Source organism: Ixodes scapularis, unplaced genomic scaffold, assembly GCF_016920785.2.
Source record: "Ixodes scapularis isolate PalLabHiFi unplaced genomic scaffold, ASM1692078v2 PGA_scaffold7__128_contigs__length_106722199, whole genome shotgun sequence".
NCBI classification, from domain to species: Eukaryota; Metazoa; Arthropoda; class Arachnida; order Ixodida; family Ixodidae; genus Ixodes; species Ixodes scapularis.
The window spans coordinates 92,399,818-92,425,594 of NW_024609882.1; the positions used below are offsets into that span (position 1 = coordinate 92,399,818).

The following is a 25,777-nucleotide window of genomic DNA, read 5'->3' on the forward strand; positions in this document are numbered from 1 at the left end:
CTTGTATACAAGTGTGTTGCCTTGAATGGACCGTTCGACGTCATATATATTTTCTAACGTGCCAGCTTGTTGGCTGTAAGATGCGCTTTACGAAGTCGTATTCGGGTACAATAGGTAACCTAGCAACAGACTTGTCGTATTAGTCAAAAGTTGATATCTAAACCGAATTCAGAGCTTAGAAAGGGTTCTCAGCACTTAAACGTTTGTGTTCATGTTCCAAAGCAAAAAAAAGTGAATAAGATAACTAGCAAGGAGTACAATAATTTAGACCACGAAAAAAGAACTCAAACACGCACTATTTTTCGACGGAAGCTTTTTTGCTTCAATGACAAAGCCACATTAGATGTTTCAAATTGTTGCTTGTATATTTGGGGTATTCATTCCTGCACTGCGACCAACTTCACCGTCTTGCTACTTTGTAAGGGAATTAAGATTGAGCATGATACATAATGCTGATGGTATCTAGACCTTTAAAGGGACATACCATTTACGCATAGTTCTACACAATTCATTGCCCAGCTGTAGTATCTGCCATCTCGTAACTTTTATCAGTATTAATAAGCACGGGGCTTGTTTGTTTTAAAAGTAAAGTGTGCAATCTTTTTAAAAGAATAGAGTTGCTTAAATTTAACATGCACTCATAGCTATAAAATATCAAGAACCTTCTTCAGAGGAAAAAGTTTATTAAAATTTTCGCTTTTCAAAAACTGAAAGTTTAAAAGAATTGCATACTTGTTCGGAACACTTGCCTGCGTGGTTGATAGGTTTCCTATATAGAATTTAAGTATTATGCCGGTCCTGTGGCCATTAATTGTTGAGAAATATTAACTTCCAAGCAATTTTTGGAACATCCACTAGAGGTATATTGAAAAAAGCAGTTAACACAAATATGAGTTCTTTTTTTATTTTTTTTTTACTTTTAAAGCATAAGATTTTACCGCAACTTTACGCGAAATGTTTATTTCTCATGAGACCCTTCCAATTCTAAGAGAAGGAAGCGAAAAAAAAACAACTACTATAGCTCTGTATTCTACATATAAAAAGTGTTTTTGCCAACAAAATCCGCTTGCTGCTAACCTCCTTTCTATTCCGTACGTAAAAATGAATGTAAAAAGAAATGATAACCATATTAGAAAGTCTGCTCATATATGGTATAACAGTCTGCTCCGTAGCTGGTGGCCTGAACGGCCTTTTTTAATACCCTAATGTATTCGCGTTTTCGTTTTGATTTTTAAAATCTGCTTGAGCATATTATGAATTTGTCTCAAGGTCATTAGTATAAACGCTTGTTCAACTTCACGCTTTATGCAGGATAATATAGTAATGTGTAATTTGTACCATGCTTAGAAATAAGTTCAATTAAATATCCACCGAAGAAAGTAGATAAAAAATATTAGTACTTTTTAAAACAATTTTATCACCCTAAGAGAAAGGCAATTTGTTTTTCTCAGATCACACACTGGGCGTTTCAGTTCTGGGTCATTCCATGACAAACGTCCCAGACGGGACGCTTGACCGTCGCCGATTCTTTCGAAAAAAATCGCAGGGGTTCCTTATGTGTTAAATAGTCACTTGCCTCAATATTTTCGTCCACAATCATTTTTTGGCCGCGCTAGTACTGTTTGAAATTCTCAAAGAGGCGCGAAACAAGGCACAAGTAAAAAAATTGTCAAAGGTACAAATTTTCAGTTATAAACGCAAAGTTTTATCTGTCCAATTTTACTTGCATTATTGCCTAATATGATCCGATTTTAAATAATATCGTTTTTTTAATGGAAGACAAAATGCTGAATTTGTGCCGTTTTCGAGATTTTTTGTTTAAATTTTGGAGTCTGTATACTAGTGCTAGGAGTGTTTTGTATGAAATAGCTTCCTACCGTTAGAATACAAGTTTTTTTTATTATTATATTAAACCGTAAAGTCCCGCAAAACGCCATTTTGGTTTAAATTAAACTGCAAATTTCGCAGTGAGGTGGTCCAGATAAAAATAGGCCAGACCACTCAAGCGATAGAGCACCATATGGACTTGTGATTTTTTTTAAATTTAAAGGAAGTAATATTGTTTTTAAGTGAGAAAATAATTTTTGAAGTTGGGCTCCCGCGACACCGCGCTGAGTGGTTCCATGCGGCAGCTTCTTCACAGAGCACGACGGAAATCGACCTTATCTGAGCCCAGGCACATGTTCTGGTGCTCTAAATGGGGCATGCCGCTTAGTTCGTAATAAGTTGTCAGAACTTATTACTGCGCTATCAACTTATTGATAGGTCTCTTGTGGAGAAGAGACTTGTCATTTGCGGGATTAAGACAGATGACAAGCGTAACCAAAAGCTTTTATGCAGACAAGACCATCTGGTGAGCGCTAAAAAAAACCTCTTGACTTCTATCTAAGGGCGCTGAAACAACTGAATTGCTTCTATCTGCATAATGGCCTATTTTTTTCATTGCAAAGGGTCAGGACTTTCCTGAATCTTCATGCGTTTGCTTGTGGGCAGTGCGACAAGGCACGTAGCTTTTCGCTCGCCGGCAGTGTTGCAGTTTTAGCCATTTTCGAATTGGACGGGAACGTAACTACAACGGTACTAAGTACACAAGCTCTATTTGCAGGAAAGTGCATCTTGTAGCCTAAAATAGAGGGCGTGAGCTAAACAAGACGAATAGTTCAATTACGAGCACATAGATGGCCCTAGGCGATAGCTAACACCAGGGCATGCGCCACGGCTCGGATAAGCTCCATCGCTGCCGTGCTGTGTGGAGAAGCTGCCGCATGGAACCACTTCACGCGGTGTCGCGGGAGCTCAAATTCAAAAAAAAATATTTTCTCACTTAAAAACAATATTACTCGTTTAAATTTTATCAATCACAAGTTCATATGGCGCTCTATCGCTTTAGTGGTCTGGCCTATTTTTACTTGAATCACCTCACTGCGAAATTTGCAGTTTAATTTAAGACAAAATGCCGGTTTCCGTAACTTGAAGCTTTAATATAACAAAACCCTTTCATTATAATGGTAAGAAGCTATTTCATACAAAAAGTATATCTACAATAGATGAGGAAAACACTTCTAGCACGGGCGTACAGATTACCAAATTTAAACAAAATCTTCAAAACGGCACAATTTCAGCATTTTGTCTTTAACTAAAAAAAACTATTATTTGAAATTGGCCTCTTATGAAGCAACAATGCAAGTGGAATTGGACAGAAAAAGATTGTGCGTTTATAACTAAAGAACTGTTCTTTTGGCAATTTTTTTACTTGTGCCTAGTTTCGGGCCTCTTCGGGAATTTCAAACGGTGCTAGCGCGGCCAAAAACATTTTGGGTACGAAAATATTTAGGCAAGTAACTATTCAAAACATATGGAACCCCCGTGATATTTTTTTCTTAAAAGAATCGGCCTGGGACGTTTGGCATGGAATGACCCTTCTTACAAAATTTGATATAAAAAAACGAAAAAAACTGACTGTTTTTGTTTTGCGTTTAGAAATCTACGTTTTGAGAAAACCTCAAACCACTCCCAAGTATATTAAATAGCCGCATAATGAGAAAATTAAGTAAAAGCTCCGCAAGCAAATGGACATTTCTAGTGCAGTTTGGAGGTCAAAATGGCTTCAGTCAATGTCTTTTTATTTGGTTGATTTTAGCTTCTCGTCAATGGAGAACAGCAACTGGCCAACTTGTCTGTCTGCGGCTTGACAAGCGCCCCAGTCCATAGTGTTTGTCACTACACCGCGTAACAGCGCAGTGGACTGGGCCGGCGTTCAGCAGGGGCTCGCGTCCAATCAGTGAGGACCCGAGTTCCAGCCGAATGCTGCTGCAACAGTCGTGTCCAATCAGAACAGCACGCTAGCCCGGGGCAGGTGACGTGGAAAACCCAACACTATGGACTTGCTATCTAGAAGACGTCTAGACTTGCTATCTAGAAGCTTGGCTGACCCGTTTGCAGACCGAATGAAGCCGGTCAAGAGCACGCTTAACGTTTGAAGATCTCAAGATGCTCCAAGATGAAGATGTTTATAGAATTTGCCCTATATTTCTTTTTTCTTTTTTTGATGTCATGGCATGTGTCAGCTGCGCGAGTCTTTCTTGACAATCGTCCTATCTTTCCGAGTTTAAGGCCTTCGTTTAACGGCACCCTTAACCGCCCTTGAGTTCCTTTTCATTGCAGTTACGCGCTCAATCCCAGTCAGCGCACTATAGGCGACGTGCGCGGACAAAGGCGTCGCTGTGGTCGGTATCCGCGATTAGCCAAGCGCTCACAATGACGACCTTGAATTAGTTTTGCTTTCGTCGACGAACATAAGAACAATGTCGGTAGAAAGATGGTGAGCTGGGCTTAGTTGGCAAGCCTCAAACGTAGTTCAAATCGGCGAGAAAAGGTACGGAGACGGGACAGACGCTGAAGCTATTGAGTTGTGAGTTCGACGTCTTACCTGTGTCTTGTGTTATTCTACAGTTGAGTGCCTTTTTCCGGTGATTTAACCATGTTTAACAATGTCGGACTGTCAACGTTGAAGGCCTTTGTTTCCGAATGTGACGACTCCTCTGGCTTCGATCGTGTATTTTACACATACCATCCAACTTATCGCTCGCAGCTGCTGATAAGTAGTCAGGATCACAACTCCTGACCTGACGTCACGGCAAGGAAAATACTGTTCGTGACGTCACGAGCGGTTACAAAAAAAGTGCGCCACCGAAATATCTAGGGGCTAATGTCTCGCAGAGGTATTTCAAAAGTGATGAGTGCACGTGCACAAAAATGCGCACGTGCACATTTTTGATATCCCCTCTAGCTGCGCAAAGAGGTCGTGCATCCATAGCTTTGACTGCATAGCCATAGATCGTCGTTCAAGAGTGCAGTCTGGTAAGAAGAATAAGTTATTCACACTAAGCAGGAAAAAGAAAGGCTCACCAACGACAAAGCTTTCTGCGGTCTCTTTTTTTTTTTTTTTTTTTTTTGTGTAAACAATTTGAAGCATCGATCTGCAACTAGACGGTGGTTTAAAAGCGCAAAGGACTAAGAAGAGAAGAAGGGGACAGGACAGAGCGCTCTGTCCTGTCCCCTTCTTCTCTTCTTAGTCCTTTGCGCTTTTAAACCACCGTCTAGATGTTCAACCAACTAGCCCCCCAACTAATTCTGATCGATCTGCAAAACTTGGAGGCTACTTTCCGTGAACATGAAGCCAAAGCTGTGTGGGCCAGTACACGCGGAATCTTGACTTTAAAAATGTCACAAGTTCACCCCAAACATAAGTTTTTTTTTTTGTTTTTGTTTTTTTGTCTACTCTATTTTTCTCAAGTACTTCACCTGCGATGCGCCTTCGAGATTGTGCGTTGACCGTCCTATCCCCTCTATGCAAACAAAATGGACCCGAAGAGGCGACAAATGACGTCACAAGAGCTGTGTCGCTTGTCGCGATCCCGGCGGTTGGTGCTAAAATTCCCGGAAAAAAGTACGAGTGGACAAGAGAGTCGCTATCACGGCGTGTCCCCATTCCCAACCGGGGAAGCTTCCGTGGAATGTCAAGCTACAGAGCGGCCTGCACCTGAACAGGCGTCTGCTAGGTTCATCACCACGGCTGGGACACCGCCAGGGTCACGACCGGCGACAGCGTGCCATTTTGATGACGTCATAAGGCGGATATCGAGGCACCACTTTTTAGGACGCGGTAAACGCAACAGTCTGAGACGCGTTCCAGGAACCGTGCTCCCAAGTATGTTTTGTGCACACAGGTAAGCAAGTAGTTTAAAGGAAACAACAAAAAGCGCGACCAAAATCTGAAATTGTAGTGTCGTCTCAAATGGGTTGTGGTAGCTCAAATAAGCTCGCTTGCCGCATGTTTCCTTTTCTTTTTCATTTAAAGAAAAATAAACATCGTGTTTTTAGTGTAAGCAACAAAAATAATCAACCTTTTTGCGATTTTTTATGGAAGTGAAAGCCACACACTAATTATTTGTGAATTGTTATCATCCTAAACTATTTGGTCGAGCTCCAAGAAAGGTTGAAGGGCAAACTCCGGTCAATATTTTTGCATTTGAGATTACGGCTGTTTTCTGCTAAGGCAGTGTACCTGAATTACAAGGTATGTACTTTTCAATATTGTGTGTCGTTTTATAAATATCGCAGCCCAAAGTTTGGTTTCGGGAGTCAACAGTAAAACCGGAACTATCTGCTAGAGGGATGGCAACACTGATCATCAGCCATACGTCCAGGACGTGACGTAATCATGGTGCTGCGGTACGCGGTACAACCAATCAACTGCAGCTCCGCCGTGACGTGACGTCACGGGAGTGCTGCGCCATTTTTGCTTGACTAAAAGCTAAACTGTTTGCAGCCAGCTAAAAAGCAACTGGTCCTATTTTTCTACCTGGGATTTAATGGGCAATGTGATGGGGCATTTTATTGTTTTTTTTTCTTTATGGACCTTTTATAAAAGATGTCAAAATTTAGTCGACAACACATAAAAGGCAAAACATTCCTTTCATCCTTTTAGCGCGATGTTAGCGTACAACTCGTTACTCTTATGGACCTTGTTCTTCAAAGTTGCACTCTACAGGCATCGTGCTGCGTACCTAGGGAAGACAAATGTTGAATATTACATTAATTTTTAACGATACTTTGCCTAAACAATGTCAGTGCGTTCGTGATAAAAGCTAGGCTAATTTCTTCCACAATTTATGTACACAGATTAAACTTTGCACTGCATTCTGCCTCGCAACTGCCAGTATAAACTGTAAATGTTATTCATATTAAGCCTCAGGTGCAAGCGTTGACCCGTTTGGGCAGTGTCGTCCATTAAATGGAAGCTGAAGCGGTTTTATATTTTAGTAAACACACTTCAATCGTCTTCCTCTGACCTCCAGAATCTCGGATATCGAAATTACATTTTTTTTTTTTTTTTATTTGGTGCATGGAGGCTGTGGGGCCCGTTTGCTCAAAGCTGGTTAACTCCAACCGCGGTTAGAAGTTAACCGCATTTCCCTACGAGGGGGAATTGTAGGTCACGTGACCGGCAGAGTAGGGACGGCGGGGAAACATGGCGGTGCTCCGTCGAGTGAGCGCCGCTCGCTTTGGAACTGATATGCCGTAGTAGCTGCAATATCGGGCGCGTTAGTGAGAAATGAATGGTGCGGGAAGCTTTCGCTTTGCCTTGCCTCACCTAAATTGCAAAGCAGGAGCAATGACCTCGCCGCAATTTTTAGATAGTCTTTCGATCCTGGCCGTTCCTAAGCCTAAATAAACGCGATAATTGTCGGCATGGCAACGTCTTTGGAAAGTGGATTGCCTTTCCTCAATCGGCCGGGTATTGATAGCAGACAAAAGCAGGCAGCGTGTCAATAGACCTTTCTCTAAATTTCCCAAACACCGAGGTGCATGCTACGAGTTTAGTTTGTCGCCCTGCTCGTGCTGGCGTCTGCAGTAGTAACTGTTCTGAAGCAAAAAGCCTAAAACATATTTTGTATTGCACGCGCGTTCGTCCAAAGCCTTATTAGCGGCGAGATGTTTTGGTTGCGCCCTCCTATGGTTCCCCCCTTGTGACGTCATTACCTTGCGAACTACAAGTTCGATGGTGTCTGTAAATAGCATGGTGGAAGCCTGAAATCATTGCGCTCTCAAAGGAACACTGCCAACACCGTCGAAATTAAAGTTCTTTCATTTCTCTTATTTCCGTCGATGGTATACCCTTTCCGACGTCATAGTCAGCTTTTGGGCCAATCGTGGAAGGCCGACCTCAGCGACGCTTTCGGTCGCGCACGTCGCCAATTACGATTATTTCCTTCGAATCTTTTATAAGGGGAAGGCCAGCGCGCGCGGATCGTAGAATTACACTTTCAGCGTTGTCCTCGATGCTGGGCTAAAAGGGAGTATTCATTCACGGCCATAGCTGTGCGCGCGAATGCTGAGCGCGTGCTGTCGGCGAGCTACCACAGTTCTTTTGGAACGTGCATTCCGCACCATCAAGAGTGCCGGTCTTGGCAGCCTATTGATGTGAGCTCGTTCTGAGCATGCGCTCTAAACAGCACCCACAAATATGGCGTCCAGTGAGTATACCAGTGAATAGACCGATCTCACTAGCCAGTTTGACTACGCCACCGCTGCCGCAATGCATCCAGGGAACTTTAGTCTTTCTGCACGTGCGACAACCTCGCTGGAGCTCTGCGCGTGTGGAGCATGAGGCGGCACGAGCCGTCTTGTGCACTGCTGCCTGCCTCATTTGAACTAAAGTTATGCCGGCATCACGCATGCGCCGAACGCTTGGTGAGATCGGTCTATTTACTAATACGTCTATTTTCCCTGGAGCCGAATCAGAGGTTATTCAATTTATAATGATTGTATACATAGTTCTTACAGGCTGGCCAACCATGCTGCCGGTGTACCTTTCAGTGATCACCTCTTCCTTATCGTTTCTAGGATGGAACTTCGTCGTCCTCTTTCGAACTTGGAAGTAAATTTCAACGAGGCTTGTCTTCAATTCAGAAGGCCAAGCATTTAAAAATTTTCCAAACAAGGGTTAATTTAGTTTTACCTTAAGCTCAAATGTATGCCGCACTGCGTCGCGAAAACCCGGTAGCTCGCGTTATTGGGTTTTCGGGAATACAATTGGCTTCCGTGAAAAAAGTTCCCGCAAGGAGGGGTTCCTTACGGGAACTTTCTTCACGGAAGGCGATTGTAATCGCTACAACCAGTAGGTGACACCAGCTACCACCCCATAATAAAACACGAAGCTTTCGTTCATCCAGCCCTCGTCGAACTTGGCTAGGTACTTGTAGGTACCTAGGAGAAAAGGGCGGCTAACTTTTAACAGCGGTTAAAGTTAACCGGCTTCGAGCAAACGGGTCGAGGAAATCATTTTCGAAGTACCGCTGAAGGCCCTCATTCCCGGAGCGGAGTTTTCTGAATCTCCGCTCTTGCGCGTCTTCAGCGTCTGTCGAAGCTTTGCACGCGCACTCTTGCTATTTCTTTTTTAAAAAAGGCAGAAAAATATTGTCACGACTGTTTTCAGTGCGAAGATATACTTGGCAAGCTTGCGATTGCATGCCTGGCCCCCGAGCGGCACGTGCTTGACGGCCATGACGGAATGACTGGTCGGAGTTTTTTTTTGTTTTCTCGGCGTTTAGTTACATCATACCCGGTTCTATACTTACAAAGCCTGGAAGTTCGACGAAGATAGGGTGCCTGGTCGGAGATTGGGAGCGCGAGTATCTGGTAGCACACAGCATATCCCGGGGTACCTGAAGGTCAGCGCACAGCTTTTGGAGCGGCGAGGGCCCGAAACATGGTTTTCAAACACGACGAGAAAAGAAGCGGCAGCGCGAGGAACGCGAGGTGCACGAGCGGACATTCCATCGCTCGGGAGAAGCGTGTTTCGGCGTCTCGCCGCAGCGGGGCGCCCGTCAGGTGGCTCTCCTAGAGTGCCTTCATACACACGCGCGCTTTTGCTTGAGTGGTGACATCTCGGCCATTTTTCCGCCCAATCGTTTTTTTATGCATCTTGAAATGCGTGCCATCCGGTGTCACTCAGCTCGAGCGCGTAGCTTTGGCTAATGCATAGACGCCATTTTACCGCCCAAGTCACGCACCAAGTGCGCGATAGCGTCACGCGCTGGCGCATTCAGGGCAACAATGGATGTCTTCACCCTGAGACAGACAGACATGTAGGCACCCTAGGCTCTCCTCTCAACCGTTGTCTGCCACTCTACCGTTTCAATTTCGGCGGGCGCTTTTTGTGGCCATCTGCCAGCCTTTGTCAGTATAGAAGAGGCTATGGTTACATCCTCGGGAAAAACGAACGTGATATTCAGATTCATGGGATAAAACTACGCTAGAATGAACCTCTCTCTCATTTTTTAAAGAAGTGTTTCAACTTCCCTTTAGGGCCGACAGACTGTTTCGTACAAGTTCAACGAAGTAATGGTTTCCAGCTTGTTTTCATCAAAAGCACTCGGCTTGAAAACTGTGCCGCTTAGTATGTTTTACTAAACTAAACGTCTCAAAATGACATCTTTTTTTTTTTTTTTCTTTTTGGCATCTGTTACATTTTAGAACTCGTTTAAAGATGAAAATGCTTAAAATATAACAGCGATACAGACGCTGAAAGATGTTTATACGTTCATTCCTATATTGTGCGCGTCAATCGGGAGCAGATGCGCTCGTGCTATGTAACGGAGATTTCGCAGAAAAAAACGGCACCGATCCAACTTAGCCATACGGTTAACCATGTCTACCGGGGCGAGAGATAAATGCTCATTGTCACACTAAGAAAGAAGGAAGTTTTGCGCGTTCTTCGCGCATTGCCCGAAGTAGTTCTCGCAATATTTGCTTGTGGAAGGAAGTAACGACGCCTTTGGCGCTTGAACCGGGAACAGTGGGTGAAATAAGAAAAATCTAATCTAAGGTGACCCACATATATCTTAAAGGGGCCATGAAATAAATTTTAGGCTGGGATAAATGAATTAGGTATACGTCAAGATTGCTTCTCTCTATTGGCTACGTTTTAATTTGGCCAGCTTCCTTCAAATTTACGTCGCCTTGCGATGAAGCGCGGCGGAAGCTCTGCGAGCCGTCGGAGCCAATACGATGCCGCCTGAGCGTCACGTGACCTTTCGAAAGGGTCGCAGCAACGCATAGGGGTGCGTATATTTACGTTCATGGTGCTGGATGGGACCGCGTATGCTGCGCTCCATCGTGACTCAGAGTATCTTCAAGAGGGACGTTGCCCTTTCCTCGCAGAACATATATTGTAGAACATTTCTGTTTCAGTTCCGGGTCAGTTCCTGACTAAACATATATGCATATATATTAGTGTACTGCTTTGCCGTGAAATGTCTTCAATCGGACGTCAACTACCACTTTTGTCTCTGCACTCAGAAGACATCTAAAAAGGGGCCGTGCAACAATATTGGGTCGGAATATTTTCTCACTTTAGACACTAGCTATATACTATGCTACGTTTCTTCTGAACATGAGACGCAGCCGAGGCTACGAGCTGGTGGGAACAGTAGGAGAGCGTCAAAGTCTCGCCATCTTGATGTGTGTTATGTTATTTTACTTGTTGCATCACCGCTGCACCAATCGTAAACAGAAACGAAAGCCAAGATGAGTTGCGCTTTGAACTCTGCTCGATTTGGTGAGCTGACACGAAGCATATGACTACACTTGTCAAGAAACGTGGCGCTCTAAAAGGCTGAAACCAGCCTTATAACAAATTCTTTGTTAAAATGTGTGTCGAGCTTTGATATCATCGTGTGGTGTGAGTTTTCGCTGATAAAAAAAAAAAAATCTATGTTGTCGGTGGTGGCCTAAAAAAAAAAAAACTGGGCAAATTTTGAGCATTTGATTATCCCTATTATTCAGCCACTGAGATTCCGGCATTGGCCAATAGAAACGACAAAGAACAACTCGCACAGCAAGAAATATGAACACGATGAGCCACACCCACTGGTTTGTTATGCTGTCACACTTCTCTATCACCTAGCACTTCGACGACAAGCGTCGAGTCAATGGGCTCTGGACGCGTGCGCGGCGTTTGATGTTGCGCAGAAGAGAGCTACTGCGCTTCCTCAGAACGCGTTTCAGAGCCCAGTAGACAAAGATGGCTGCGCCCGGTAGGTAGTTACTGAAAAGGTGTATAGAAAATGCTACACTTTTTTTAACTTCGGTGGAGGTGTTGTTCAGTTGACCACGGCAAAATATGCTACAAAACACGTTCGAATGGTTTCGTTTTATTCACGTGCCTCCCAGAGTGGTCTTTTGGATTGAACTGTAGTAGCAATATAGTAAATATTTTGATCCTTGCTATGTTTCCGAAGCGGAAAGATAGCAAAAGACAACCAGTGAGAACGAGCTTTTTTTATTTTTTGAAGTGCTTTTGTTGTGACCAGAACATTGATGGATTGTCAGCCTCCACTGCTTCCCTTGTAAGTCGAGTCAACAGGCGACGCCCGCTCTGGTCAAGCGAGACTCCTTCGGCAAAAGGTTTCGTAAAAAAACAGAGTGCCACCCTCGTCCTATTCCAGTGATGATGTCACAGATTTTGCTGCGTCATCTTGGATGTCAACATCGTTACCACATCCCGTCGTCTCCTTTACGCAACTCTACAATATGGGTGCTGATTCTCTTCGTCTTTTTCGTGATTGAAGAGTTCAACCGTGAATAGTTGTTTCTTATTTGTATAGTTCTAAGTTTCAAACGCGAAAAGCTTCCTTGACCCGAAGCACCGTTTTATTCTGTGGATGACGCTGCGCTTTATTTGGTTATCACTGTGTGATAACCAAATATTGGTTATCACTGTGTGCAGACGAAAGTGCAAATCGTTTTGCTGATTTTTTTTTAGTTCTTGCTATTTACCGGCACAACAAGGTGGCGCTTTTAGTGACGTTGGTATCCAGTGTGCGGACCTTCTGCCTACTTTTAAGGTTGACAATGACGATATTTTATAAGCCATAAGTAAACTTAAACCTAAATTATCCACCGGTATTGATGGCATACCTAGTTTTATGATTAAAGGTTACACCTCTCTTTTTGTACCTGTGTTGAAGCATATTTTTAACTTGTCCCTAACTCAGGATAAGTTTCCTGAGCTCTGGAAATACTCGGTAGTAGTTACTGTCTTTAAAGCTGGTGATTCTACTTTAGTTAAGAATTACCGTCCTGTTCCGTTGTTATGTGGCTTCGCGAAGGTTTTCGAAAAAGTAGTGCATAAGCGGATTTACTTTTGCTTGAACAGAAAAATATCTGAATTCCAGCACGGTTTCTTGAGGGGCAGGTCCGGAGAATAAAATTTATGCACATATTTGAATTACTGCGCTTCAGTGGTTTCCGGAAGAGGTCAGGTTGACGCGATTTTCTTTGACATGTCGAAAGCCTTCGACCTGGTTAATCACATATTACTGTTACACAAGCTTGCCCTACATGGCTTCAGCCCGTACCCCTTCGCCTGGTTTTCAAACTATCTCGGTCATCGCCACAATTCGGTTCCTGTCTCCGGTAGCTATTCCGATGAGTTTATTTCGAGTTCCGGTGTGCCACAGAGCTCAATTCTAGGACCCATGTTATTTCTTTTGCTTCTAAATGACATTGTTTCTTGCGTTAAGGATGCCAAAATTCTTCTTCTCGCCCATGACGTTAAGCTTTTCATAAGTGTCGAATGAGTGCCTGATTGTTCCAGTCTTCAAGATGATGTAGATTCTGTTTCTGCATAGTGTACCAAAAACTGTTTGTCACTGAGCCCAGAAAAAACTAGATCTGTTGTGCTGTCTAGAAAGCGCGTCCCGATTCCCCCTCGATCGTTCATCAGAGATCTTGGCGTCTGTCTTGACAGCGCACTTTTTTTTTAATAATGTTGTTGTTACCACCATAAATGCAGCGCTAAGATCGTTATACTTCGTTTCAGCTTCGGTCCAAGCGCGGCCAATGTTATGAGACGAAGGGCCAATCAAACAGCGAAACAGGCACAACGTCACGGCGTGCTCTCTGCAGTTGATAACCCCAGCCGGAATTCGCCGTGTCTCTGTGCGTGCTCCTCCGCCGGTTAGTCCTATCAAGCGCAGGGAGCACGCCATGACGCTGCGCTTTTGCGCTGTTTGATTGGCCCTTTGGCTCATAACATCGGCCGCGCTCGGACCGAAGCTGAAACAAAGTATAGGTATGATTTCGCGTTTATGTCGCCAATTTTCTGCCCCTCCATGTTTATTGCATTTGTATGTCTTCGGTTAGATCACGGTTAGAATTGTGCTCGGTGGCTTGGAATTCCCTGACTATTTCGTAAGCTATCGCAATTGAAAATGTACAGAAGCAAATGATTAGAATTGTCTATGATAGGTATAGGCAACCTGCAATGCTGTTTGGTTTGGCGCCATCTAGCGACTGAAGCAAGAAATATTGGGTACCCCTGGGAGTGGCGGCTGCATTGTTCAAACATGAGCTTTTACTCTGTTGGCGCCGCTTAGCCTAGTGTCGGAAGCAAGAAATACTGGTATCCCAGGAAGCCGTGATCGCGTAACGTGCCAGTAGAGCGGAAGCTACGGCCCTGGCGGGCCAACGGAAACGTGACTGCGTATCACCGGAGCGCGCCTCAACTCCGCAGAAGTATCAGGCTTTTCGCTGCGTCATGCTCCAATATGTGTGCGTTGCGCTCGTATACGCAGCGCATTTCGAAGCCTTCGGCACGGGATGTTTGGTTTAATGTTCACCCTTTGCCAAGTTACGAGACAGGGTATAACCGTGCGCTTTCACGCTGCTGGCGCCGCCTGGCAGTTGCCGGTTGGCTATATTGGAAAGGGGTGTATCTACCACTACGAATCATTGCTTTACAGGTTTCTATTGCACAAACTGACAAAACACAAACTGACAAGACAGTACCGAGATTTTGCTTTTATACAAAGTTGTACATGGTGAGGTAAACTCGACGGACTTATTGCAGTCTATTTCCTTCCATGCTCCACACCGAATCATTAAGCACAAATCAACGCTTTAACCCCCCTGTACATCCCCTGTGTCACCTCTTTTGAGGTTCCAATTGATTTATAATGCACATCGGAATCACTTCGATATTTTTAGTGCACATCAGGATTTTATGCAACAATTACGCGAATGGATGCAATTGCCTTAAGCAGGCCAAATCAAGCCTACCCCTACATTCTTTTTTTTTTTTTTTGCTTTCGTTTGTTAGTTTTTTTTTATAATTTGTACTTTGTCTTATATGTATAATAATTCACCCATGTTTTTGCACCACACAGTAGACCGCTAGTTCGTTTGCGGGCACTGGAAAATGAACCATTTAAGTATATTATTATAACGTCACCTTTGACGTGACGCACTTTGCGACATCGCCTTGTTTTATTAAAGATTTGAAAACGATCCCGTGTGTCCGTTTACTATAGTTTTATGCAATCACCGGGGCGCATACATTTTTTAAGGGTTTCCTTGTCTTAAATAGGTTTATGAAGTTAGCTATGAAGCGGGTGCATAAAATGGCGTGACCATGCACCTTTGAATCGGGTGCATCTGTGTTCTCTTCGAATTCAGTGGGTATAGGAAAAGGTGTAACAGTACACTAATAACGGGGTGCTCTTGTGTTTCCTTTGAGAGCACTAGGTGTAGAAAGGGGAGTAATGGTACACTATTGAGCAGGGTGCATCCGTGTTCCCATTGAGTGAGGCGAGTTCATGAAGCGGTGCAATGGTACTTTCGAACGGTGTGCATCTGCATTCCCTTTCATTTCATTGGGTGTAGAAAGAGGTGTAGCCGTACACAGTTGAATGGGGTGCGCCTGTGTTCCTTTCGTGTGAGATTTCTGTAGAAAAAGGTGCACACAAACAGGTGTAGACGTACTCCCATATTTGGCGTGTGCAAGTGTTCCCCCAAAGGGGGTAGTATATGTGACAAGCACTTATGGATGTACCTCATGACACACTTTTTTTTTTTAGAGTGAACGTTCCAGATAGTTTCGAATGGTGGATGGACTGTCGGAAGCGTCCAGCCAATGACAGCACAGCTAGCGCGAACGTCATGATGACGTACTGGGTCTGGCGGGACGAAAAAGAAAAAGGGACTGACCTGGGCGACGAGAAGCCGGACGCGTGAATCCCGCTGCGAGAAAGATGGCCCCAGCAAAGAATGCACGCTCTAGCGAGAACGAGCTATTAACTTTGCTCGTGCGAGTTAAACTGTCAATCTGGGACCAGAGTTCGTACCCTGGAACGCGGACCTAGCTGGAGCGCTTGAATCTCCTGGGCGAAGCCGAACAGATCGTCGTGTCGCATGCAAGGTCGGGAGCGTGTCTCAAACTGTCGCGCGCGGCAAATTGGAGCGGCGTTCGGACTGTCAGATCGGACGTCGAATCGGACGATTCTGTCGTCCATGTGTCTCGCGCTTTACTTAGTCCTGAATGTGATTTGCCGTAAAACGCTAACGCGTTTACTATGCTCCCTTCACCGATAAGCTGAGACTGCAGCCAAAGCTACAAGCTCGAGCTAGCCCGCGCTTCTGACTTTGAGACATGCATTTCTAGCGTGAGCGTTCGTTCTGCGGAAAAACGCTTCAAAGCAGTGACCTCGAGCTCTCGCCTCTCGTGGTTGCGGCATTGAATGCAGTCCACGGTGTAGGATCTGCAGTCTCAGTTCTATTGGCGACGTGAGCGATCGAAAGCGTCGCTGTGATCGGCCCACCACGATTGGCCGAATGCTAACTGTGACGTCAGCAAAGAATGTCTCATCGACGGAAATAAGAGGAATGAAAGAACTTCAATTTTTAAGGTGTTGGCAGTGTTGCTTTGAGAGGGCTATGATTTCAGGCTTCCACCATGCCCATTACAAACACCATCGAAGTTGTTGCTCACAAGGTAATGACGTCACGAACGGTAACCGAACGAGGGCGCCACCGAAACATCTCGACGCTAATAGTGCTTCTGCAACGTGCTTGGAGATTTGCTCTGTTTGGAGATTTGTGTTCGTCCTTTGTCCCTCTTGTTCCCCTTCTCCAGGGAATATTTTCGTCATTCTTGTCCAGCTCGCTGGCACCTTTGCATTTAATTGCATTTTAATGCATTCCACATTATCCAGATTGCTGTTCGTTGCAAATGTTTCGTAGGAGCTTGGTCTGAGGATACGGTCATTTGTGCCAGGCCAACCAAACCCCCACGCCCCGGTGCGCTGTGAATAGCACGCTCAAATCTGGCACCTTGAGGGGTCGCCATCGCTCGGTACTGACGGTTATTTCTACTTACTGGTTTTCTCGAGCTATTACTTCTGCAGTGTGAAACTAACACGGTGAATCGAACGCTCGTGGCACATAAAATACCGGCATTGGGCAAATGATATTACGGGAAAACTATGTATAGGCCATAGGGCGTACAGTCCTCGGTTATTACTAGTAGGCGAGATTGTCACGCGTTGACGCCACCAAGCGGCAAAGCTCGCAACTACACTACCCTTCACATTGCATGAACTATTGACGCCACGAGCGTGACGCGCATTGCGCTTCTCCCTAGCCGAATTTGAAGCGAGGGGTAAATGGAAAAAAAGAGCTCGCTCTCACGTCATTTCATTTCCGTACCTTAAGGCACTGGTTCTCAACCATTGATGTTTCGCGGACCCCTTGTGGATAGGCGGATATGATGCATGACCCCGTTCAGGGTGAGAAGAATCAAATGTATAAGTGAATCATAATGATTTAATAAGTGAATATAACTCATTGCTACTGTGAAGTAGACTTATCTCATTAGCATACACACGAGAGTACTCTTCCGAAAATTGGAACGTTTTTTTGGGTTTTTTTCAATGTAAACAAAGACAACCTATATTGCAGGGCTTGACAAATGAGACATGGCCCCGCGGACCCGTAGGATGCCATTGCGAACCCCAAATGGCCCGCAGACCCCCATTTGAAAATGACCACCCTACGGAATTGTAGATGTCTGCTTTCGGCATACTCGGTGAACAGAAATGCTTCTTCGTCACACGAATGAGTAACTCTTTTTACCCCGACACTGTTCAATAAACAGTGTTAATGATCAAACGATTATATGCACATTTCGATGAAATGGTTTTCCTTCAAGAGGGCGACACGTTTATTTGTGTAAAGCGAATTCTAGCGTTTATTCAAAATATATATTTCTAGTTAATTGCACTGAACTTCGAACTGACCCGAACGTTTGAATGTACGGGAAGCAGCCACAACGCACTATTTAGCGAGGCACAAAGGCTGTGTTTAAGCCGCGTTTACAACAATATATATATATATATATATATATATATATATATATATATATATATATATATATATATATATATATATATATATATATAATGTTTTAATGTTTATTCGCTGTGGTGCTACCGCGGTTACAAAGCGGAAACCTACAGTTGTTTTTCTTCATAAATATGGTCATTTTCTGAAAGGAAAGCACATGTTCGCATTCAATGAATTGACGAGCAACCTGGGACTATAGACCTTTTCAGCCTCCGCCGCATGGGCGCTGCCATCTTGGAATCACGTGATGCGGCCGCCATTAGGTTGCTTCAACTTGTTGCTCCGCTCTCCCGTCCGCGCCTTGGCGGATGCGTTGAATTCGTGTTTTTCGTCGCGTTTCACCGCGTCTCTTGCAAGTTGCTTTACTCCGTAAAGTGTCTTCCGATGCTTATACTTACCATGCAATCGCATTACATCATTATGCGCGCAACTTCTGTAGTTGATATCGTAACACGTTTTGAATATCTTTACCGTCGGCGTGCGGGATACGTGTGAAAAAATTTTATAGGAACAGGAATCAGCGTTAGCACTTGCGCACATTGAATACATATATGACTTGAAGAGAGCCTCGAGGGTTCAAATATCAATAACTTATGAGAACTGAGGTTTGGTTACTAATAAGGGCGGAACATTTGCAATAGGAAACCCAATGTTCTTACATATGCGTGCGCATTGGTTTCAAGGAAGTTAATAAAAACACCCAGCGTAATTAGCCATGTGTTTTTCCTCAAACATGGTGTTTTGTAGTTACAACAGATCGAAAACAGCTTCTTTTGATTACACTAGGGAACTTGTGGACAAGACGCGGGAACAAACATTTAGTTTGAATTATTTTTTATGCTAGGAATAATGGCACCTTAACATTAGGCAACTTGTTTGTTCGCAATATCACACCTATATCTGTTTTACGTTCTTAATCGCATGTGTGATATAAGCATTCGCTTTATCGGTTTATTTAAGAATTCCACGGAATTGTATATCGTGCTTGGTCCCATGTTCATAGTCTTTCAGTTGCTTGAGTCATTTTTTAATATAACCATGCAGTTTCAGTTAATTCATTTCAACACAAATATTTGAGCTTCCCGCGTAAGAAACTGTCACAGACAGCTTGATAGTGCCTATGATTCACAAAATGCTACGCCGAAAAGAATCGTTCTGCATGAAAATCACCCGAGTGCAGCCGGTTGTCGACGGCGAATAGGGATTTACTTTCAGTAGCTGGCGACGTCAAAATGTGCAAAGCGCATCGCTTCAAATCAGTGAACAGCTTTCTACACAGGTCCATTGAGTGGCGCCTGGCTTTCGACTTGAGCCAAACTTATCAGAGATCATGTCTTTTGCGCTTTTCAATTTCATTCGGCAAATTTTACGGAAGGTGAATATCAGACATTATTTGAAGTCTGGCATTTACTTATCTTACCATTCTCATACCTTGAGAACGTCGTAAGCAAATGTCCATATAACAAAAAGTTTATTTCATAAGGCCAATATTTTGAAATGCTGTAAAGGAGTACTTTAGTTAAAGAAATTTTCCAGTCAGCCTAGGTTGGTCTATCAATTTATGTCTCGAGCGCTTAATTTTTTAAAATAAAACAGGCCGAGACAATGTCACTTTTTTTATATTGTCTACGTGATTATATGAAACTTTTCTAGTCATTATAAAACACGTTTCGAGGTGTCGAAGTTAGAAAAGGCTGGTGTACGGAAACCAAACATCGAACAGTAAACTTGTCAGTTCATCTGTTCTTGGTGATTCAGCAGATTGTTAATCATGTTGTCGAGCAGCTTTTTCACTAAGCACTCATGCAATATAGTCTGTTGTAATATAAGATGATCAGTTCAATATCTGCCTTGAGCGCGAGCTATCTACCTTCCGCACCGCTCGGTGCACGCACAGCCAAAGCACGGCGGCAGGCATCGAGCGCACGCTGCAGGCGGAGCTTGTCCTGATCTTTTTCTTTTCTTAAAATTAGTGTCCGCGGGTACGGATGTGGACAATGGTGCTCCTCCCTGTGCATCAGCGCAGTTGTTTCACCGCCGAACCTGGCCGAAATTAACGATGGACGGAATCAGACGCATATAGTGTTCGTAAAAAAAGATCGCAATTTAGGCTCGAAACCACTTCGTGGTTTGCCAAGTGGCTCAATACTATTGTTTCATTCGCTGTGTGCTACTAGAAAGAAATTCATATCGCAAAATAATCGAAAGTGACATGAAACAGCATCACAATCGCGTGCACGTTGAAACCGAAACCGACCAAACTGAAGCAACCTAATGGCGGCGAGTGCGCCAGCGCCCTCTACCCGCCGGTCAGGCAACTACTGAAATGAAAAGGTCTATAATCTCGACACTTTGCGGAAAAGTCGCCGAGGAATCTGGCTACCGTGATCGGCGGGCGCCAATGTCAAACGCGTCACTTGGTCAATCACGGCCGCCAAATTCTTCGCCGACTTTTTTACCAAGTATCCAGATTAGAGCCCCATGAAAGGCTTTCAAGCGAGAGGCTGGATCCAGTTCTCGTGCTGTGCACGCGCAACCTCTGCGCACACACCTCGAATGAGAAACTTCAAGAAATTATAAAAAGTATATTCAACTTTTGGACGTGACACCTAAGCGCTTCGATGAACGTAGCATCAATGTAGAATCGCTCATGTTCCCATATAAAACTCTAAGAAGGCTAGAGCTTTACAATCCTCGTGTACGCGCCTGTCTTGTGTGGATACCACGTAACTTCTGACAAGAATTCGGTGAGTTCGCTGGCCTAGTGTATAAACGTATCGCGGCTCGTGCTGCAAAACCCTGGCATCCTGGGCTCAGTCTCCACGCCGTCCAGTTTATATCTGGGTGATCAGCGTACACCTGCGTCCGGTCGTGTATCACTACTGCGTGGTGCACGTTAAAGACACCAGTCTAGCAATGATAATGTACTGGGTAAATTGCTCCTCTACAGCGGAAACACCATATGGTTATCGGCCTGACCTCTCGCTGTCTAAACAAAAACATGACAGAATTAGTCGTGTTCACACGAAGCCATTTTCCAAACGCTTGCGCCATCTAGTAGCCGCTGTGGTAATTGTCCGAGTCTGCCATTACTTTGGCACGCGCTCTGGGCACGTATAGGATACGAGGCCTGAGTCAGCATTCGGCGTGAACTCGGCTCAGCCCGTATCAAGAACTAAAGCCGTGTCAGCATTCGGCCAAAAGTTGGGTCCAATCGGACACTTCGAGGCTAAGAAATCGTGACCGCCTGTGTTGCACAAAACGATTTCGATATGGGTTCTGTTACCTACAAGCCATCGACTCGGCTGCTCACGTCACTTCGCTCTCTGCCCGCAGGTGCTCCTGGAAAAGCTGCTTCGCTCGTGTCCCGACGTGGGTAGCATCTACCTGATCGTGCGCACCAAACGAGGTCTTCGGGCCGAGGACCGCATCGCGGACATCCTCAAGATGCAGGTGAGGCCCAGCGGGGAGTGCGCATGAGCCTGCTTCACACGCGGCTCCATGTTCAAACATTCTCAAATTAGAGTAAACTTTTATCCTTGAAGGCCTATTATGCAATAAATGAAGCATTCAAGGAGAAATAATTAAGGCTAAATCAGAAAAAATTTAACATCTGTTTCGGGAAGTGGAGAACATATGGTTTATCACTTTTCCCGCTAAGTTCTCCTGACAAAAGGACGTTACATGACTTGACGCCGCGCGGCTTGGTGGCTTGACGCTACGGTGCCAAGTGGTGGTGTCACGTCCATCTAGCAGCACACAGTGCTAGAGCACTGCACGGGCCCGGGCCAGCCCGAAAGCCCGAGCCCGGCCCGGCCCGCGGGCCGGGCTCGGGCCGGGTAGCACGTATTTCCTCGGGCCCGGGCCGGGCTCGGGCTTGAACAAAAAAAGTTCTCCGGCCGCACCGGCCCGGGCCGGCCCGGGCCGTGCCTGGGCAATCTTGTACCGTAAATCATAGATTGTTGCTGATAGCAAGAAGTTTGCTCATTAATCTTTTAGGTTCATTGAATACAAAAAAAAAAAAAAGCGAGGTGCAAATTCACAAAAATAATAACTAAACGACGTCTTGAAGCTAGAAAGCCTTCAAGCTTTTTCCGTGTAAGCGAGGGTTCAGTGTTATAAATTGTAAACAAAATAAAGTCCCAGTCATATGCTTGTCAACCTGTCTGATTCATCGCTCTCAAAAATATCTAGTCCACTATTAGGAAGATTTAGAAAAACGTACGCAAGCGCTTTGGGTACCGTAAAAATAGCGTTGCGATGTAAAACCTATGGCGATGCTAATTTTAGCTTGCCCAAAGTGCTTGAGTACGTTATTCTAAGACTCCCTTATTGCACAGAGCGCGACACTATTTTAGCGCGAACAAGCGATCGTCGTGTTTTTATGTTTATCTCATAAAATCAAAACGCTGTTTTCAAAACTATTAGTGTTTTTAGAAGTGCTCATCTGGGCCAAAGACCTAAGCGGTATACTTTGGTGCCTACTAATACCATTTCGATGTAAAATTCGAAAAAAGAGCCAACGTCGTGTTCGCGGTATCAGTGTCGCGCAGTGTACATAGTCCGTTCCGCGCTTGCACGTTTTGGGAACCATCTTGAAAAAAACGTTTAAGGGGTTAAGTAGGAATATATTAAACTTAATCTTGCCTGAAAGGGTTGTATATTTTAAGAACGCGTTGACATGTAAAGCTACTTGAGAACATATTCTTAAACAGAAAAGGTGCGCAGACCAGGCTTAGAACGATGGAGACTTTTTGCGAAGAGGTTGCGATGTGCAGGGCCTTATAGAAGTAGGTTGAAACGGGACGCGTTCAAACGCAAAGGGTGTTTCGGAAACTGGTTCAAATAAGAAGGGCGTTTAGGGAATGGGTCGAAACAGGACAAATTCAAACGAGAAGGGCGTTTAGGGAACTGGTCGAAACGGGACGAGTTCATATGGGAAGGGCGTTTAAAGAATGGGTCGAAACAGGACGGGGTTCAAATGGGGAGCTCGTTTCGGGAACGGGTGGAAACGGGACGGGTTCAAACGGGAATGGGTTGTTTCGGGCTACAGCCATCGGGCCGGGTCGGGCGGGGCCTAGAAATTGAAATTCTGTCGGGCTCGGGCCAGGCCCGGGCCGTGTCTCTTCCGGGCCGGGTCAGGCCGGGCCTAGAAATTAAAAATTCTGTCGGGCTCGGGCCGGACCCGGGCCGTGTCTCTACCGGGCCGGGTCGGGCCGGGCCTAGAAATTCCGGCCCGTGCAGTGCTCTAGCACACACTGCTAGATGGGCATACAGTCTTCTAGGATATGGGGTTCCGCACGAAAAAAAAAGAGTATGCTTTAATAGACGTGCGTTTTTCAACCTGCACAACAAAACGGCGGTATAGGAGGTTAAAACCTCTTAAATATCAATGAACCAATTGTAATGTGGCGCAATTTATTGTCAAGAAAAATTAATTGAAAACAAAAACGCAGGAAGGTAGCGCAACCACAGGATCAGTATTGAATCTAGAAAAAATTACGTGGTACTTTGTTTTGGTCGTTATTGAACCTCTAGAGCTGTCCATGCTTGAAAAAGCAGCCGCTTCTGTTGCGATGGCTTCGAAAGTTTAATGCCGTCTTCACTTACAACATTGGGAAACTTAGAATAAGCCGAAGGGATCAACGTAGAAAGGATGGGTTCCCTCCTTGTGGCAACTTACATGCAGGTAACGCTAGGAAAAACAAATATAAAGCTAAACTAGGGGCAGCACTCCTTTCTACACCCTAGGAGAGAGCAGCACCGCTCTGCAGCCTTTGTCGGTTCTAGAGAATGTCTAATTGGAGCCAACATCGTGTGTGGAAGCCCCTACAACGAAGACAAGCAAGCTCAATTTGAGTAAAGGCGTGTTGGCGTTTTTCTCTTTTGGATAATATATGTTATTAAACATTTTGCCTACACATGTTAGTTCAGGACACTGCGAAAGGTTGTTAAAAATGTTTAAACGAATGTTTTGTTTGTGTTTTTTTTTACATGCGATTCGTTACATTTAAAGAAATCAGCTGCGTTTCTGTATTACTAAGAAAGCTGCAATGATGGCTAAACATATATTTTTATATATATCCGTAACATGACATTAATGATGCACATTGTAATATTGTTGCGCCATTTTATATGAAGTATTTTGTTCGTAAATAATTTGCGAACATGCATCTAAAACGTGTTTACTTGGCGTGTTTCATAGCATTTCTAGTAGAAATATTTTTTTGCGTTTCTACTAATCTTTACACATGTTGCAAAATATATCATAAACTTAATATTAAAAGTTATTGCTACGTGCAATACTTTTTGTTTGAGAATTATGGCTGTGCGAATTACCGTAATGAAACCTTGGCAATCTACGCCTCGAGCTTCAAAATGTTATATCTCCAAAAAAACAACTAGCTACAACGTTCACGTAAAGCTGAATTATACGCCCAAGTTCATGGCTTTTGCATATACATAAGTCGGCACAAAATATAAAAGATATGACCCGAACAATCATTGTATGATCTGACATGAAAACATCATACTAAAAAGTTCGATAATCCAGAAATATATGATCGTAAATGCTGCCAGATAACTTGCGATATAAATTAAACTAAAACGTAGGCACCATTTAGAAATGTGAACGTTGTAGCTGCACACCGCAGCAACAAGATCCTTATATTTTTTTACAGAACTTGAATAAAACTAAATAGGCATCATCATCATATGCGTATCGCGTCCCGGACATTAATGGAACCTTCAAAAAATTAAGACTGGTTCTCTTAAATGCCATCCCGCTATGTTGACATCCCTTCTGTGCATAGTTGTACAATTAAAAAAATATTAATATTGTGATAGAGAATCAGTGCAGTCTTTATTTTTAAATTACAATTGATTCAACCGAGCATGAAATCAATTGTATATTCTGCCACTGCATGTTGTCCGAGGCATCTGCAATTCTTGCAAACTTGAAAAGCTATTGACGCCTCCTTTCAGAAATGCATCACCTATGGCCTAACGAACTTTCTGACTCGAGCCAATTTTACAAAACTGTGTTTTCGTCGGAAATACTTAAATTTTCCTTCTTGTATTTAATATAATTCCGAGATAATTGAATAGCTGACCAAGTGATTTTCAAATGTGAAAATAAAGAAAAAAAGTTTTCTTTATCGCGCGCCTCTAACTTTGAGTAATATTTTATACGACAATGAGGAGTCTTGCTTTTATCATTTTAGAGAGAAGGTATTGTTAGTAGCCTGCAGAAACAACCCAAAGGCATATCTGCTTCTTCTAAGATTATTTTCTAAAGGTGCTGAAATTAACTGTCTACATGAAGTTTATTTTCCATATCTTCCTTTGTTTTGTTTTTTACGACATCGGTATTACGGTTTTTGTGTCCAAGAAAAAAAATTTTCGCACTGGTTTCTTTCATTAATTCAAAATCGCACCATTATTTCTCTGGAAAGCTCATTAAAACAGCTTCTCATTAAAACCTATCCACTTTCAAAAATCCTCGATGTAGCTTAATTTAGTTCCTGAGACACAAAAAAACGACAATGCTATGTTTATTTTACTTCATTTCTTGGTGTCTGGTTTTGATGATTAAGCTTTCTGACCCGTTCGCCGGTACACTTTAATTTCTTGTCTGGAATGAGTGATTTTATTTTATTTTATCTTATTTTATTTCCGACTGCAAGCCATCGACAGGCCATGGCAGAAGTGGGTACAGATTACACGGAATACATGATCATAGTACAGTCACACATTAGGACAGCAAATTTGAGGCAAGGTTTTTCTTATTACAAAAAAAGTTGCGCTTAAAGCAAGACTGCTGGGCCGATTTGAATAAAGTTTATTCTCTCTTGGGCTACTGACAAACACCACCAGTCAAGCTGTTCCAATCATTTATACGTCTCACAAAAAAGAAACACGAAAATTTAGAAAGCATAGAAGAGTTCCTGTAAAGAAAATAAACACAATGTATTGCGTTTGTTTTCAACTACACGGGAGCTCGAGAATTGTATATATTTATGTTCTTTTT

At 43.8% G+C, this 25,777-nt stretch overlaps 1 protein-coding gene across 1 annotated transcript in view; it reads left to right on the forward strand.

Annotated features, from left to right (window-relative positions):
• The window catches only part of LOC8035292 (putative fatty acyl-CoA reductase CG5065), a 117,285-nt gene that overhangs the window by 22,253 nt on the left and 69,255 nt on the right, over positions 1-25,777 (forward strand). The window contains exon 2 of the mRNA XM_040211031.3: positions 21,085-21,201. Within this exon, the coding sequence (XP_040066965.2) occupies positions 21,085-21,201 (117 nt within the window). The remainder of the gene's footprint in view (positions 1-21,084; positions 21,202-25,777) is intronic.